At 48.4% G+C, this 17,271-nt stretch overlaps 2 protein-coding genes and 1 long non-coding RNA gene across 3 annotated transcripts in view; 2 read left to right on the top strand and 1 right to left on the bottom strand.

Moving 5' to 3' along the window:
• The window catches only part of LOC118991108 (uncharacterized), a 47,335-nt gene extending 40,394 nt beyond the window's left edge, over positions 1 to 6,941 (top strand). Inside the window, exons 5-6 of the long non-coding RNA XR_005067352.1 lie at positions 5,774 to 5,897; positions 6,056 to 6,941. This is a non-coding gene — a long non-coding RNA (uncharacterized LOC118991108). The remainder of the gene's footprint in view (positions 1 to 5,773; positions 5,898 to 6,055) is intronic.
• ACAD10 (acyl-CoA dehydrogenase family member 10) overlaps positions 1 to 15,965 on the bottom strand; it is a 39,914-nt gene extending 23,949 nt beyond the window's left edge. The window contains 7 exon segments of the mRNA XM_037052123.1: positions 1,012 to 1,153; positions 2,470 to 2,629; positions 3,312 to 3,470; positions 6,937 to 7,131; positions 8,508 to 8,656; positions 12,122 to 12,321; positions 15,901 to 15,965. Of these exon segments, the coding sequence (XP_036908018.1) occupies positions 1,012 to 1,153; positions 2,470 to 2,629; positions 3,312 to 3,470; positions 6,937 to 7,131; positions 8,508 to 8,656; positions 12,122 to 12,308 (992 nt within the window). The 5' untranslated portion in view covers positions 12,309 to 12,321; positions 15,901 to 15,965.
• A 299-nt stretch (positions 15,966 to 16,264) lies between these two features.
• The window catches only part of BRAP (BRCA1 associated protein), a 28,223-nt gene continuing 27,216 nt past the window's right edge, over positions 16,265 to 17,271 (top strand). Inside the window, exon 1 of the mRNA XM_037052112.1 lies at positions 16,265 to 16,507. Within this exon, the coding sequence (XP_036908007.1) occupies positions 16,426 to 16,507 (82 nt within the window). The 5' untranslated portion in view covers positions 16,265 to 16,425. The remainder of the gene's footprint in view (positions 16,508 to 17,271) is intronic.

Raw genomic sequence — 17,271 nt, 5'->3', positions numbered from 1 at the left:
CAGCAGGGGACTCACGAGAGGCAACCATACACTGATATTTCTCTCCTTCTCTCCTTCCCTTCCCCTCTAAAGGTAAATAAATAAAATCTTTAAAAAAAATTTTTAAAAGAAAGAACGAGAAGGGCCCAGGAGCCAAAATCACCTTGTCCTCACTGCTATCAGCAGCTTCCCTTCTGCAGAGCAATGGTAGCCTAGAAGGAGAGGGGGGAGGGGGAGGAGGTCTTCCAGGAGTGCAGGCCCCACCCCGGAGCCCATGCATTTCTTCAGAACTCATTCTCCCAGAGATTTAGAGGTAGTTTCCTTTAAATCTCCTCTGTTTACATTTTCCTGTTTGCAAAGCATGCAATTTTATTTGGGATGAGTTGTAACACATTTATTCTTTTAAACACTTTATTATGGAACATTTCAAACATATGCAAGTAGAGACATTTGTATTAGAAAGCCCCATGTATTCATCACCCATTCACGGCCACAACTGTTGGGCTGTAGCCCTGTTAATATATTGATTTTGCCCTGACCAGCATGGCTTAGTTGGCTGAGCATTGTCCTGTGGAGAGAAAGGTTGCTGGTTTGATTCCTGGTCAAGGCACATGCCTGGGTTGTGGGCCTGATCCCTGGCTGGGGGCAGGCAACAGGCAACCAATCAGTTTCTTTCCCTCTCTTTCTTTCTCCTTCTGTTCCCCTCTCTAAAAATAAACCCTTTAAAAATATATATTGATTTTAAGACTTTAGGTCTTAGTCTTTAAGACTAAAGGGTAAGACTAAAGAGTATCTTAATAATGCCTTTTTTTCATCTACAAGTTCTAAAAATGTCTAGTCTCCTACAGGTTTTGGTATAGAAAACAAACTTATGAATAAAATTAGGTTACATGTTCTTACTTGAAGTAACTCGGGAGAGTCACACTCGCAGTTTTGAATGTCTCAAGGCCTTCAGCGGAGTACTGACTCGTCAGCTCAGGGGCTGAGCTACGGAGGCCGACTGGGTGAGGGCGCCCCGGGCCGAGAACTTACCTGAATTCCCTCTCTATGGCGTGGGCAGGTGGAAGGAGTGTCCCTGGGGGTCTCTTCCTCAGAACCAGCTGCTGGTCAGCCAGCCTGATGTAGTAAGTTTGACTTGACTGCCCGTGATCAGACCGAAGGAGTTCCAATGGGCCTGCACGTTGGAAAACAAGGAAAACTCAAACCCACTCTGGAGGACAGACCCGGAGGGCCATTCTGTTTTCCCAACGAGTTCAGCATTTGGGGTGCACTGCAGGAACGGCACCACACTCCACCAGCTTGGGTCCGGAGTCACGTGCCACTCCACTGTGGCAAGGCCACTGGGTTTACAGCACAAGGATACTCCCACTTTTACGGTGTCCGAGCTCGGCCTTCTCGCCAACTCCACTCTGTGAGGAAGAGCTCTGTTTGCCAACGGCAAGCACAGCCATGGCAACCCATCTTGCTGCCGGAATGCCTGAAGCCCGAGGATGAAAAGTTCCCTCGTGCGTCCCCCAGCCCGCGCTCAGCCAAACCACGCCTGACGCTGGGGTGACAGCTGAAAGGAGCTAAGCAGCGGCCTGCAGCTTGAGCCAAAGTGGCTCTCATGAGATGCGCTTTCCCACCCCCGCAGGCTGAACTCTTTGTCTCTCCTGCAGAAACATCCCAATTAGCCCTCAGCTTCAAGATAAGTCTGAGCTCTGGACACAGATTTGTTTCACTTGATCAGAAGAGCCAGAAATGGTGGTTTGCCTGGGTTACCCTGCTCGGTCAGAGGGGCCCCTCCATCTACGGCCGCACCACCCTGAACATGCCGGCTCCCATCTGATCTCAGAGGCTCGGCAGGGTCAGGCCTGGCTAGCACGTGGGTGGGAGCAAGGGACCCTCCGCCTGCAGAGGCACTGAGAATGCGCCAGTCACTGAACACATCGTAGCGTGAAGTCCCACACAGAGCCATTTCAAGGACCAACTAACTGGGGGAGGCAAAACTGTCACCAGGTGGAAGTGTCTTCAAATGCTCACGAGGCACCTGTCTTTCTGAGGGTGGGACGTGAAGAAGGGTGGGACCTCGGACCTCTAAGAGATGCAGACAACTTGTCACATTTTAATTATATAACTTTTAAGTCACCTTTACAAACAAGCTGTCACCTCAAAAAAACAAACCCAGAAACTTCCAGCACCCCTGGGCACGTTCTACAGCCCCCAGTTCCTCTCCTCCCTGCCAGCTGTTTGCAGGCGGCGGCCACATGGCACGCCCCGCTCCGTGGAAGGGCGGGCAGGGGCACCCTGGAGGGTGCACGAAGAGGAGGTGAGGGCCTTTTCCCAGGCAGAACTGACAGCAGCAGTGAGACCCGCCGGGCTCAGCGGCCGTGTTCCTTAGCACGCTGCCTCTTTGGCTCCGGCACACTGCACTCGGGTTGCTTTGAAAGTGAGAACCAGCCTGAAAGCCTGACCTTGGAAGGAGTTACCAAAATACAAAAACTCAAATACCTGTGGTTTGGGTCCCCAGTAAGTCTTTGAGGTACTTCTCCAAGGAATCTTTGGGAATTTCCACTGTGTTTCTCACAGGACAAGTGTTTGGAACAGCGGTTCTCAAGGTAAAACCCAAAAGAGTTTCTAATTCCTTTACTGCAGTCTCTGGGTCATTAACCTGGTTTCAAAGAAAACATTGAACATGCTACCAGTCGTCCTTGACCTCTCCTCCTGTCTGTTTTCTAAGATGGTAACTTTTAGAAGGAAACATCCAAGAACTCAGTTGTCTGGGCAAGGACTTTGAAGTCAGGATATTCAGTTAATGAGGAAGCCATAGAACAAGTTTCCTCTTCCCATTTAATTCCAAAACACATTAAACTTTCTGTCTACGGGGCAGAGTCCCTGTGCCAGGAGGGTGGAATACTGAGCCGCAGCAGCCACTCTGTCTCTGTGAGCCCGTCAGCTTCGAAAGGAAAACCCAGTTGTGCAAAGCTGGACCAAGAGCCCCTTCCCATGGCTTCTCGTGCTTCTCGGCCACGCCCTGGACTGGACTGTGGGGCTCCTGGCTGTTGGGTCCCCACTCAGAAGACTGTCACTAGAACAGCCTTGTGACTGCAGCCTGCCACTCACCTGATGTGTACCTCTCCTCAAACCACCTTCTCAATACGCATTTGTCTCACTTCCCATCAAAAATGCAAGCAGTCAGTCACACAGATTTCAGAATTAAAAAACAAATAGGCTATGGCAATGTGGGGAACACCACTACAGGCAGCCACCACTCTGAATGTAAGAGGACCGCACAGAGATGCTCACACTAGTGCCTGGAGCGCAGCAGGGCTTCAACGCGCAGCGACCGTTACCTTGATGGTGTGCATACCCAGGCTGGCAGCCGCCTGGAGATTCTGCTCAAGGTCATCGAGAAAGAGGGACTCGGAAGGCTGCAGGCCCAGCCGCTCCAAGCACAGCTTGTATATCCTGGGGTCTGGCTTACAGACACCTTCCAGACAGGACTCCACGACCTGAGAGACGGGGATGGGAGAGAAACGGCCCTGAAAGCGGTGCACCCACAGGCACACTGCTGTATGTTTTAAAGGACAGACGGAGGGCAGTAGAGATTTGTTAGAACAAGTAACTCGAGAGTATTTTGATAGAAAATGCTGTTGCTTTTTAAAATTGAGTGATTTGAACATTTTGGATTAAACCTGGGGGCCAACTCAGAAAACTGAAGTTCTGGTTCAGATACAGTGACTGTATGCAAACAGCGAAGCCCCAGTGGGGAAACCACTGAGTCATGCTTCAGTGGGTCATGCTGCAGGGAAACCACACAGCAGTACTGGCTGGGACCCACACTGGGCCTCAGTTTCATCATCAGGGAAGTGGGAAAACTAATAGCCATCTTCCCTGTCCTGGTGGTTGTCGCGAAACTTAAGGAAACCTGAATGAGTTCCAAAATGACAAAGCATTTTGCTAATGTTAGTTATTATACCTATGCTAAGCAGAAGGAAAGTTGTATGTTTCAGCTTTAGGGCCAGTATTTCACCATTTTTCCAGAAAGAAGGCACTATTTACTGTCACAAAAGACCCAGGCCTTTAATGTCTATATTTCAGAAGTTAAAAAACAGCTATACTCAATTTATACAGATAAATCCCACAGGAGGGCTGACACCAAAGAGGCCATTGGGGGCAAAGGCACTTGCTTTCTTGCAAAGAGCCTCCTGCATCCTGACAGCCTCGCTCCAACTGTGTATCTAACCTGGGACCAGCATGGCTGCTGAGAGTTCAGGAGACCCCAGAAAGAGCCGTCTCAGCATCAGGCTCTCTCGGACCCAGCACCGTGCTGGGAGTCCCCTCTTACACTGTCTCCAGGGCTGAATCTCCTAGAAAGAGGGCCTCAGGGGGCCACAGAGGCCTCCCACCAATAGCCTCTGGTCTGCCCTAAGAATAGAACTAAATCCCTGACTCACTTCTAGAATGACCCATACTCTCCAAGTCCAAGGACAAACCTGAGGGCCCCTCCCCCTGTTCCACAGTGGCATTACTGAAGGTTGGCCGAGAACTGCCCTTTCTGGTAAATAAATGTCCTGAGAAAATGGGACCTCTCTTCCTAGTCTCCTAAGGACCTGAATGAGCTAGAAGGACAAAGAAGCTCCTTCCAAAGAAAACGTCAGTAGCACGTGGCCAGAGACACAGGGTGTTTCCGACACGGATCAGTGGGTCATGCTGCAGGGAAACCAGACAGCGGTATTGGCTGAGACCGGAAGAGAGAGGGCACAGAGCCCAGGGGAGTGGGGCCGGGTTCTGACGAGCAGGCATCTCTTCTCATACGTAGTTACACTTGGGGCAAAGTAAAAAAAAAAACTCTTAAGATTTGAGTTTGATGAAATCCCTCCCCTTCTCTTTCTGCTCTACCTTACAGGATAAAAAAGTTCTGACTTGTTTCACAATGTAAATACACTTAACACCACTGGACTATACACTTAAAAATAGATAAGATGGTGAATTTTATGTAAGGTGCTCTTTTACAGTAAGAAATAATGTAGAAAATTAGTGAAATTTAAAAAATATTTTTATGGACATTTTTCTTTTTAGAGTGAGAGGAAGCAGGGCGAGAGAGAAGCACAGACATGAGAAAAACATCAAACAGCTGCCCCCCACCCCCACCCCCCCTGTGTGCACCCCAACCGGGGACCCCACACACAACCTGGGTGGGCCCACAACCTAAGTATGTGCCCGGAACAGGAGTCGAATCCACGACCTTTTGGACAACATTCCAACAAACTGGGCCACACCGGCCAGAGCTGGTGGACATTTTTTTTCAAAAGCCACATGCGTCTCGGCAGAGACAGGTTCCTGTAATATTGGCTGAAGAGTTCGGGAACAGCCTCCAGTGTCGGCACAGGCCATAGCAGCGGTTGCCCTATCTTTCCCTCTATCAAAAAATTTTTCTCCTGCCTTGTAGCTTTGGAGAACAAACACCTAAATCCTTGTTCTTGAGGACATGGATTTTCAAAATTCCAGGTGTCCTACAGACCTGAAATATGAAAACCGGCCAAAAAGCAGCTGGGAAGCACGCGCCAGAGGGCCTGGGAGGTCTGAACAAACAAGTCCATTGTTTTAAGTTAGTTCACAGATCTTTCACATTGTAGCTTCCAGTGGAAGAGCCCAATGTGAGCCTGGCCAACTTCATTCGTCCAGACGCAGGTATCATCCCTGTAGCCGCACTTGGTGGAAGGAACCTCTGTGCTGAGTGTTTTGCATGCATTACCTTCTGGGACCTACACCGCTACCCTACAACAAAGAAATCGCTCTTCCTGTATTACAGGTGAGAAAAATGAGGTGGCAGAGACGGGACTGGATTCTGGAGGAGGTCCCTGAGCACTCACAGGGGAGGGAGCTCGGAGGAGGGCCACACTGTGGATGAGTGGGGAAACCAGCAGTCGAAGCAGGTAAGGAGCCAGGCAAAGCGCCCAGAGGGCAGAGAGCTCTCACAAGGAGAGGGAGGAGGGAGAAGGGGGAAGCAGCGTTAGGTGAGGAGGTTAATTTCCAACACCTATGTTCTGAATTTCTGCCTGTCAATTCGAATGGATTTTATGTTCCAAAACAGCACGATCCAATAGAACTTTCCACAGGGATGGAAGTGCTGTCTCTTCAATATAGTAACCATGGGCCTCAGGTGGTGACTGGGCACTTGAAATGCAGTAAGTGCATATTCCAGAGGGTGGGGGTGGCGGCTGTCGTGTTGAGCACAGTGTCCCCTCACGCACAGCCGGTGCCCAGCACATAATAACTGCTCAGTAAGAACCCATTTTAAGTTTAAGCAATTCATCTATCAATAATTTATATGCATCCCAAGATAACGACCTATCTTCTCTTAGGAAAACGGGGAATCCTTCACAGATGTAACCTCCTGGCACTGTGACAGTCTGGCGCTGTGTGCACTGTCTATTGCAACAGCCACTAGCCATGTGGGGTTATTTACATTGAAACTAATTAAGAGGAAATACAATTTAGTTCCTCAATGACATTGGCCACATATCAAATGCTTAATGGCCATATATGACTAGCAGTGACCATGTCGGACATCCCTCTTACTGGAGTCAGCTGCACTGGACAGCACGGGTCTAAGGACTGATGCCACAGAGACACAGGGCAACATGGTTGGTCTTTGAAGAGAAAGGTCGAAGGGCGCATTAAGAGGGCTGATGGAGGTGTGTGTGTTACGTGACCACTACGGTTGATACCCAGAACATAAGGAAGTCTCTAAAGCTGAGGCTTCAACCACTTACCAAATCCCATAATGTGTGACTTTGCCAAGAGCTCAGTGATATTTTAAAGGTCCTCTTTTCAACCTGTTATGTATCAACCTAACTTGGTAAAGTGTCTGAATAAAAATGTCCACCACTCAAGACCTGCTACAAGGCAGTGCTAAATGTTGCAGCAAGAACAGACTGTTTTGATTATTGTTCTGGATCACTTCAGACTTACCACATCAAACTGTTTCCGGTCGAGGGGCAAAAAGCTTTGGCCATTGGAAAGATAAAAATTATTGCTCAAGACTGCAGTCTTAAGTCCTTTTGCCCGAATTTGAGTTATGGCCTCAGTCATCACCGGGAACTGCTTCGCCACTTGCTCACTGGTCAGCAGAGAGAAAAAGGAGCCCACGGGCACACGGGTCTCTGACTAAGAACAGGGGAGGGGAGAACAAGCAATCATTCAGAGTAAAATCACCCACAGAGAAAAAGACAAGAGACTGTCCCCAGCTTCCTGCCGCTCCCGGGCTGTAAAGGCCGGGGCCTTTGGCTGCTGTCTAAAGGAATCCTCTCCCTCTGCCACCTGCAGAACTTTGCATATAAGATGACCAAAAAATGACTTAGAATTTGAGTTACGATGGTTAGGGAATGCAGCTATTTATATCAGTATTCCAGTTAAAGGAGTTCTTTATTTCACTCATGGGTTGTCAATTTTATAAAGTAGCAGGATACCAAAGGAGGACACATTAAACTCTAAAAGTGTATTCAGTAGACGTAATTGGATTTTTAGTGACCCAGAAGACGTTCAGTGACCTTGTGTTTCCTCAGCATCACCATCATAAACTTCAGTTTCTGATCAATTTGTTAAAAATTCAATCTGTGTGGGATTTGAAAACTCTCATTTCATCATCATTGCTTTAAAATCTGCCCAGGCAGGTCTGCTGGCTTTATACACACACACATTTTACAATAACTTCAACGAAACACAATTCACATATCATACAACTCACCCATTTAAACCGTACAATTCAATGGCTTTTAATATATTCACAAAGTTGTACAACCATCACCACAATCATATTTAGAACATTGTCACCACCCTAAAAAGAAACCCCTTACCCATCGGCAGGCACTCCCCACTCCCTCCCCCACACCCCCAATACTCCCAGTCCAAGCAAATCACTAACCTACTTTCTGTGTCTTACAGATGTACCTCTTTGGGACAGTTCATATAAATGGAATCACACAATCTTCGGTCTTTTTCTTCTGGCTTTTTTTTTACTTAGCATCATGTTTTCAAAGATATATATACACACACATACACAATTGTGGTAGGACACACATAACATAAACCTGACTGTTTTAACCACGTCATGTGAACAGTTGAATGTCACTAAGTGCAGTCATTGTGCGGCCATCTCTACCGTCCGTCCACAGGGCTTTATTTACTGTGTTCTCACTACATTTTAGCAGTTATTGTGGAGGTCACCTGAGTTCATACAAAGGCCTTAGAAAAACACACAGTGCAGAGAAAGGCCCGACAGCATGGTTGCTTAAGTAAGCTTTCCGATCAAAGCCACTGTGCAGACAGCTCCTGTTTCAGGTGACCAATAGCTGACTGGAGGCTTAGTAATGGAATAGATTTACTTATTCATAGATGCAGTTGAAGTTGGCTGCCTGAGGATGGAAGAAATAGCTTAACATTTATAATGATTAGATTTTTGCTTCTTTATTTGCAGCAAGTTCAATAAATATGGATGAGTGTTAGGCAAGAATTATGGAAATTCAAACATGTTTATCACTCACAGTTTCAGAGCAGAGTCTCCCAAATTCTTGTAAGAAAGTCTCGACTGTCATCTCTCCTCTCATAAATTTCATCCAGGGCCCATTTTCACCTCCTGAGATGAGGGCCCTCAGTATAGTTCCGGAAGGGATGTGATTCTGCACCTCCCATCCTATAGGAAGTAAAATATGTGATAGGTGATATCCGTGAACAAATGGCTGCAGTTGAGGGAGTCAGGGAACCACCACACCAGCCCCTGTACCTCACTGTGGTGCCAAGTGGGCTCTCCTGGGAACTGGGAGAAACTCAGGAAGCGCAGACCTCAGCCTTCGATCTGCGAGGGAGCAGCAGTACTGATCTGTGTGCCTGAGCGGGCACTGCCACTACGCCTCATGTCCCGACCACCTGACTGAGATGACACTGGGCGCCACATTACACATTCTCTTCCCGGTTTCTCATTAGCCGGCTCAGACATATTAGGTCACGCACACAGTCCTGGCCACACAGGAGGGAAGGACATGCGGTAATAAGCCAGATTCTGACAGCACTCCAATGCAAGCACTCCATTTGGTGAACTATAGGAGCCCTTTACAGCTGCGTAGCAGGTACGCTGAAACCTTCACTACGGGGATGCTGTCTTTGTGGACTAAAGGAGAAAATGCCTCTCTACAAAGAGCTAAGGCAGTGGATGGACTGGCATTTGTATACACTGGAAACATCTGGACAGGGCTTGCTTTCTCTTGTACAAAGGTGCTTTTTGTCTGTATGCATCTGCTATGGGGCAAATATATATATGACATTCATAATTATATCTAAGACATAACATAACTTACACATATCTTTTGTTTCGATCAAGTAGTGACTACACATCGAAAATGTTTCAGACAAAACAGAAAGGCACAAAAAGAAACTAAAACAACAAGCAATCCCATTCTTAGAAATAATCAACGTTACCAATTTGGAGTGTGTCGTTTGAGGACAGCAAGGCTTTTAAAACCCATTCCAAATAGGAATACTTCTTTAATTTTAGAACTAACGGATACGGCATCTCTCAAGGTCTCCCAGTTGGCAGGCACCTAAGGGAGCTGGCACGCTCCCAGCTGCCGGCAGGAGTGTGGCCAAGCACAACCTCCGTGGGGAGCACAATGCTAAATGTACATGCGTCTGATGTAGTGNTAAAACAACAAGCAATCCCATTCTTAGAAATAATCAACGTTACCAATTTGGAGTGTGTCGTTTGAGGACAGCAAGGCTTTTAAAACCCATTCCAAATAGGAATACTTCTTTAATTTTAGAACTAACGGATACGGCATCTCTCAAGGTCTCCCAGTTGGCAGGCACCTAAGGGAGCTGGCACGCTCCCGGCTGCTGGCAGGAGTGTGGCCAAGCACAACCTCCGTGGGGAGCACAATGTTAAATGTACATGCGTCTGATGTAGTGACTTTCCACTTCTAAGACTTTCTCCCACACAAATATTTATAAAAGTAAGCAAAGGTTATGTACAGGATGTTTGTGCAGAACTGCCTGTAATAAAAAGAATTAGAGCCCTGACCAGTATGGCTGAGCTGGTTGGGCATCGTCCCACAGAGCGAAAGGTCACTGGTTTGCCAGGGTGCGTACAAGAGGCAACCGATCAATGTTTCTCTCCCTCTCTTCCTCCCTCCCTTCCCCTCTCTCTAAAAATAAATAAATAAAATACTTTAAAAAGGACCAGAAACATAAATATATTAATAAAGAGCTAGTTAAATCAACTATGATAGATCCATCTAATGAAATACCACACAGACGTTAAGATGTATAAACTAGACCACAGGTCAGCAGAATACGGTGTAGGGGCCACATCCGTCTCCCATCTGTCTTTGCAGAAAAAGCTTTGTTGGGACACAACCACACCTGTTTCTTCCCTGTCGTCTATTGCTGCTTTCTCCCTGCAGCAGCAGAGCTGCAGAGTGTGGCAGGGCCACAGGCTTGCAAAGCCTGTCTAGCCCTTTATTTAAAGGGTTTGCTGACCCCTGAGCTGTACCTGTGCCTAGTGATGTGAAAAAGGTGCCGAGATAATCTACCGAGTTGAAAAAGGAAAGGTACGGAAATGTTTGTGGAGTGTGATCCAATTTGGCATTTGTGTATGCACACGTCACACACGCATACATAGACATACCTTTGTGTGTGTGTATATACATACTTAGTTACACACATAGATATGTATGTAATTTTTAGAAAGATTTTATTTATTTACCTTTAGAGGGGAAGGGAAGGAGAGAGGGAGAGAAATATCAATGTATGGTTGCCTCTCATACGTCCCCTGCTGGGAACTGGCCTGCAACCCAGGCATGTGCCCTGACTGGGAATTGAACCACGATCCTTTGGTTTGTAGGTGCGCGCTCAATCCACTGAGCTACACCAGCCAGGGCTGTATGTAATTTTTTGAAGGATAAACAAGAAGATTTTCACAATGAAAACCAGTGAAGGCTGGAACCACCAGGAAAGGGTGGAAGTGGCAGCAGGACATTCACCTTTGCATGTGACACACTTTCAGCACTCACTGAGAGACAGGGATATACAGGGGTGGAGGCAGTAGGAGTGGAGAGAAGCAAATGGATTCCCGAGATATTCTAAAGAAGATTCCCGCCCAGTGACCTTCATGCTCTCTGTCTGCCAGGCAGGAATGCTTGGGGTGGGGCAGTACTGCAACTCCTGGGGAGGGGGGGTTGGAACAGCCCTGTGGTAAAAGTGAGAGGAATATTCGGAGAGGAATAGAGAAGCTGAGAGCCCAGCTACTCCTGGAACAACAAAAAATAGCTCTCTTAGCCAGTTTGCACAACCGGGTAATTTTTTGCCCAGGAGCACAGAAAACCTGCACTTGAGTTAGTTTAGCATGGAGAATTGCCCAACCAGCCGCCACAGCAGGTCAAAAGGAGAGGGTCAGCTGTCTGGCCCTTTTCCCTTCCTGCTGGCTGGGACGAGAATGCAGTGGCAGCAAGCGAAGCAGCCAAGGCAGAACTCACAGCAGAGCAGCACAATGGAAACAGCCTGAGTCCTGATGTCACCGAGCTGCGCACTAGCTCCATACCTGGGCTTTCATGTGCACAAGAAATAAACCTCCTCTTGTTTCGGTCACTGTTTTGTTAGCTTTTCTAACGCCTAGAGCCAAAACTAGTCAAAGTGAAGTCAGTTAAACTAAGCAGGAAAAAGGGTGAAACCAGGAGGGGCTGACAAAGACAGGATCAGAAACTGGAGGTTTCTCTGGCAGGTGTAGTGGGAGGTGGAAGAGGGCGGGGTTTCAGCATTCGAGACTGCAGAAGTGGCCCAGTTCTCAGGGAAAGGTGGGTAAATCCAAGCAATTTTAGGTGAGCTGAACACTCGCTGTGGGCCACCTCATTTCACTCTCCTCGAGCCCAAAGGAGGTGGGCACTGTTATTACCTCTGACTTAATTATGAGGAAGGTAAGACTCAGAGAAGTTGAATAATTTGCCCAATATCCTCAGCCACTGAGTGGTGGCTGGAATTTGATTCAAGAGCCAGAATATTACCCACTGGGGCACACTGCTGCCGCAGTGTTCCTCTCCATCTCCCCTTACCGCCCTCCATTTCCCCCCACCCCCACCCCATCTCTGAAAGTGAGATAGAAAAAGCTCACCTGCAGCCAGTCTCCTTGGAGAAGGAATGAGAACTCCACCCATGTCAAAAATGACCGCTCTGTAGGGACTGCCTCCAGAATGTGTCCATCGCCAGGCTCCCTGGGGCCCACGCTGGTTGTGTTTCAGGAAGGCTGCCCTCCAAGCCCACTGGAGACGTGAGGACTGGAAAAGGCGTCCTACATGCATGTTGAGGCCAAAGCTGCATAAGAAGGCACAGGGCAGTTTGCTTTCACCACCTCCAGTCCAGACCTCAGCCCTGGAGCTCAGGGCTATCGATTGGACGTCCCCACTGGTCTCCAACAAACACTCCAAACTCCGTCCAGAACTGAGCTCTCTCTCTGCCCGCCCCAACTGCTCCTTTACCCTGGGTTCCTCACCTCAGTAAAGGGCTCTACCTTTCACCTAGCTCCCCATGCTAGAACACCGTGGAGTTGGCCCCTGCCTTCCCTTAGTTCTCCACCCAGCAACCCCAGCTCCAGTTGCTCTGGGCTATCAGTTCCTCCTGAAATCTCCACGACCACCCTCCATTCTCACTGCCAGTATCTCACCCACAGATCATTGCAACAGTCCCCGAAATCATCCCCTTGCCTCTTCTCAAACCTCCTTCCCATTTTTCCTTCACTCTTCAACCAGAGTAATCTCTCAAAAGTATAAATTCGATCACATCCTGACCTCATTTAAAAACTTCAGGGCTCCCCACTGCCCTCAAAATAAACTTCCTTAACCTGACTTAACAGGCCCTGTAAGATCTGCTTCCCCCAGTTTCCACACATTAACCTGGATGGTCTAGACCCACAAATCTACGTGCAGCTTCCTCAAGCAACGTTCTCCTCCTGCTCCCAAGCCTTTCATATGCTCTTCCCTTGGCCTGGGATGCTCCCCTCCACCGGTGGCCTGGCCAATCCCAAGCCGTCCTTTAGGTCATACCTTACCTGTCACTTCCTTCCTCAAACCTCTCTGGCTACCAGAAAAGACCGATGAGGAGTCTCTGCTGTACATTCCTCAGATGCCCTGCAGTTACCTCCTCCTAGCACTTACAATGCCACCACCACCCTGTCACCCCTCTCTCAGGTGGCTGCAATAGCTTCCTAACTGTTCTCCATTGCCTCTTGCCCTAACTTACTTTCAAAAGGCTCAGAAAAAAAACAAGCATATACATACAATACACACACACACACACACACACACACACACACAGATATACCCATGGGTGTGTGTAGAGCCCAATCAAATGTGGCCAAACATTAATAAGTCATCAATTTAGGTGAAAGTTATATGATGAAGGGTATCGAGAGACCTTACACTATTCTTTAAACTTTTCTACAGGTCTGAGATAAAAAGTGGGGGTCGGGGGTGGGGAGGACAAAATAATTAAAGCAAACTCTATTTGCAGTCAGTTCCTCATGAAAATCTAAGTTTTTTATGTGATTTCTGTAGCTGAAAACTTACTGAAAATCAGGTTAGAGCGAAACAGGTTGATAAGAGAACGTACAAGTTTATGGGAGTCATATCAGTGCCACCCTAAGGATGCAATAAACCAAGAATCTAAAGATTCTTAAACAGTAAATCTTCAAGATGATATACTGTGTTAGTCACATAATTGGAAATTTGCTGAATTGGGGAGTGAATTTTGGAATGAAAAAATGTAGAGGTTGATTTGTGTTCTCAGTTTTACTTACGTTCCAATGCCAAGGCCAAAGTTTATAATGGAAGAAATTTATTTGTAGGTTCCTAAAAGCACCAACACATTTTGCGTGAGGGCTTAACAGAGATGAAAAGTGTCTCTGGGGCCTGAGGGACTGGCCTTTGTCCTTACTGACGACACTGTCCTCCACATACTCCTGCTAATGGACATGTGGGCAAGGCTCCGGTGGGTGACTAGCCCGCTTATTCTTTTTCCATTTAGAGATGACCGGTCCGTTCTAGTTGCTTCCCAATACTTTCTTCAGAGACAGACAACGCTGTGATTTCTCCTGTCTCCAGGCCGTGGTACCTGCCACGTCTACTGACTGAACCACCTCTCCCTGCTTCGTCAGCCTGTGAACTTCCATTCACTTTTTACACGACAGCGTCAGCTTCCCTGCTCTGGAGAGGCTTTTCTTTCCCTTTCCAGGCCGACTGTTACTTCTTTTTTTTCATTCCCATTGCTTTTTCTCCATACCTTCACTAGAAGTTACCCCACTACAGTGTTTTCGTGTCTATCTGCTCCTATTATGGTAAACTCCTTAAGGCAAGGGTTATCTTATTTTTGTATATCTCTATCCCTTAGGGCTTAGCACAGTATCTAGACACACAGAAGATGCTCAGAATAAATGATTTGGAAGGGTGTCTGGATGAATCAGAAAACAGGAAAACTGGGAGACAGGTTTAGTTGTTGCCAGCCCCAAAGAACTGTAACAAGACCAACCCGTCCATCTGTAGCTACAATTCTACTTTGCTCAAACCAGCACCTTTCTTCTGTGTGGTAAAGAATACCTATCTTCTCTCTGCCTCCCAGAAACAATGAAATTAGTAAAATATAGATTTGCCACCTAAACTATGCTATCATTAAGTAGGCACACACATTGAGTTGCACATTAAGAAGATGCTTTAGTAAACAGATTGAGTGTTGGCTTTGGAATCTGATAGCTTGGGTTTAAATTCTAGTTCTGCCACTAAGTGTGAAATCCTAAGCAAGTTACTCTCTGAGCCTCAGCCTCCTCCTCTGTAAAATGGGAACAATTATTGTACTTGTCTCATAATGTCACTGTTACTATCACATGCGTGTTTATTACATGTGGAAAGGTATGTAAAGCACTCAGGTTGTACCTGGCACACTATTGTATGTGATCTACTGCTGTAATATACTATAAAATGTTTACACGAGTTCTCATGCCACATGCGTATACTGTGTGCATACAGCATGCGTACTTTCACATAAACCAATAATTATTAACAAGGGGCAATTTTGACCCCAAGGAGACAATTCGCAATGTCTGCAGACATTTTGGTCGCCATCACTTGAGGAGTGCCACTGGTATCTAGTGGCTCAGGTCAGGGATGCTGCTAGACAGTTTATAAAGGATAGGAAACACACACACCCAGAAGAATGATCAGAACCCAAAATGTCAATAGTGAAGGCATTGAGAACCCCTGATATAAAGTGTATACTGAAACACATTTCATAGAGTAGTCACAACTTACATATACACATACATCATATGTTCCTGCTGTGTGTATACATAGTCTATACACCTTCACATGTCCGGGGTGTGCTGACACATGTAGACATTACAGCATTACTGGAATAGCACACACTGGTCATGTATATGCCGCTATGTATTGATTGTGACTACCTATATGCTAAAGACATACTGGAAAGAATGCTGGATCTCAGAAAAACTGATGTGTACAGAGTCACAGGCTCTATTCACTCCATTCTCACAGCTGTGTGAGAGTACTACTCCAATTTTACGCAAAACCTAGGTCATATAACTGGTGGTCAAGGACGACTCCATAAGAACAGGAACTGGGTATTTACCTTATTCACCAAGATATCTCCACCCCCCACAACAGCGCCCTAGGCTCTCAGTAAACATCTGTGAAGAGACGGGGCGGGGGAGCAGGACCCAGATCTATCTCTAGCAGTTTGCGCTCAACCAGCCCGCCGCCCCAGCTTAATGGAGTCGAAATCACTGCAATCCAGTCCCTACTTATCCTAGGGGCCCTCAGAGAAGGGGATTGACCTAAGATTCAGCGTCCCCCTCTGTAAAGGGGTGCTGACACAAAGCAACCCTACCTAGACTTACAGCTAGCGCCCAGACACGACCAAAGGAGGCAACAGGCCTCGGACAATTCGCAGACCTCGCGGAGCCGGCGCCCAGGCGCCGTCAGCTGAGGTGCGGCGAGGTGATGCCTGTCGGGTCGGTTAACTCGGGCTTAGGGGCAAACCCACCGATCGGCCTAATGCCGGGGAAAGAGTGCGTGCAACGCCCAGGTTTTTCCCCCTTCCCAACCTCTCCGCGAGCGCGTCCAGGCGGATCCAGCTCCACGCCGGCACGCCAGCCACGTGCCTGAAAACCCAGCCAATCGCAGCGCGCGCCGGTCCACGCCGGAGGAACCCTGCGGGTCACCGACGGCGGCCGGGAGGCGGAAGTGGAGGTTGTTGTGGCTCCGAGGGTCGTGAGAGCAGCTGCTCCGCCGAGGCGGCGGCGGCGGCGCTGAGGTGGTGGCGGCGCTACTTGCCTCGGGCCGCTCGGCCTCCCAGCCCGCCTCTCAGCCTCTCCTGAGCCCGCCGGGGCCCGCGCCGGCCAGCGCCTGCCCTATGAGTGTGTCACTGGTTGTCATCCGACTGGAGCTCGCAGAACACTCGCCCGTCCCTGCCGGCTTCGGCTTCAACGCCGCGGGTGAGTCCGGCCGCCTTCCCTGTAGCCCGTTTCTGGGCCCCCGGGGGAGGGGGGGCTGTCCTCCGGAAGAACCGCGCGGTCTGCGCGAGGGCCCGTGTCTCAGGAAGAAGCCGAGAGGGGGTTGGTCCCCCCGCTTTCCATTCTCCGAAGGCCTTCCGGGCCCCTCCCTCCGGCGTCTACCCGCGGGAGCGCTGTTTATACCTGGCGCGTCGCGGCTCCGCCCTGGGTCAGGGTCGAGTTTAGAGAGTTGCTTTTCTCCGGGCTTGGCGGAGGCAGGGCCTGGATTCCCGCCCACGGACCCTGGCTTAGTGAGCTCCTTCATCTTTGAAAAAACCACGCATTTAGGCGCCGGGTATCACAACAATGGTGAGGATTATAACTAACGTTTGTACACTGCCCATAAGGCAGCGCTGCCTTGTATGTGCTATTTTTATCTTAACAGCTCTTTTAGGTTGGGTGGGTGGAGGCCCCTTTTCACAGGTTGGGAAACTGAAACCCAGTGATTACGTGACTTGCCCGCGAGGACCTGTAAGTGGAGAGGCTGGGAATATAACTCGGAGAGCTGGGCCTGAGAGTCTTGAGTTCTTCCTTAGCAGCCACGTGGCCTCCTTAGGTTGGGAATGCAGCCTGTGACTGTTCCTTGGACCTCAAACGGTTACCTAACGCTGTCATTCAAGAAATACTTACGGAGTGCTCCCCATCTGCTGGAGCGTTAGCTTGCATGCAGAATCAGACGTGGCCCCTGCTGTAGTGGGGCCAGCAGT

The sequence above is a fragment of the Sturnira hondurensis genome, unplaced genomic scaffold (genome assembly GCF_014824575.4).
Source record: "Sturnira hondurensis isolate 20B ecotype Veracruz unplaced genomic scaffold, ASM1482457v3 Scaffold0007406, whole genome shotgun sequence".
Classification (NCBI taxonomy): Eukaryota; Metazoa; Chordata; class Mammalia; order Chiroptera; family Phyllostomidae; genus Sturnira; species Sturnira hondurensis.
Note: the sequence above shows the minus strand (reverse complement) of the source record. Positions and strands in the feature narration are given on the sequence as shown.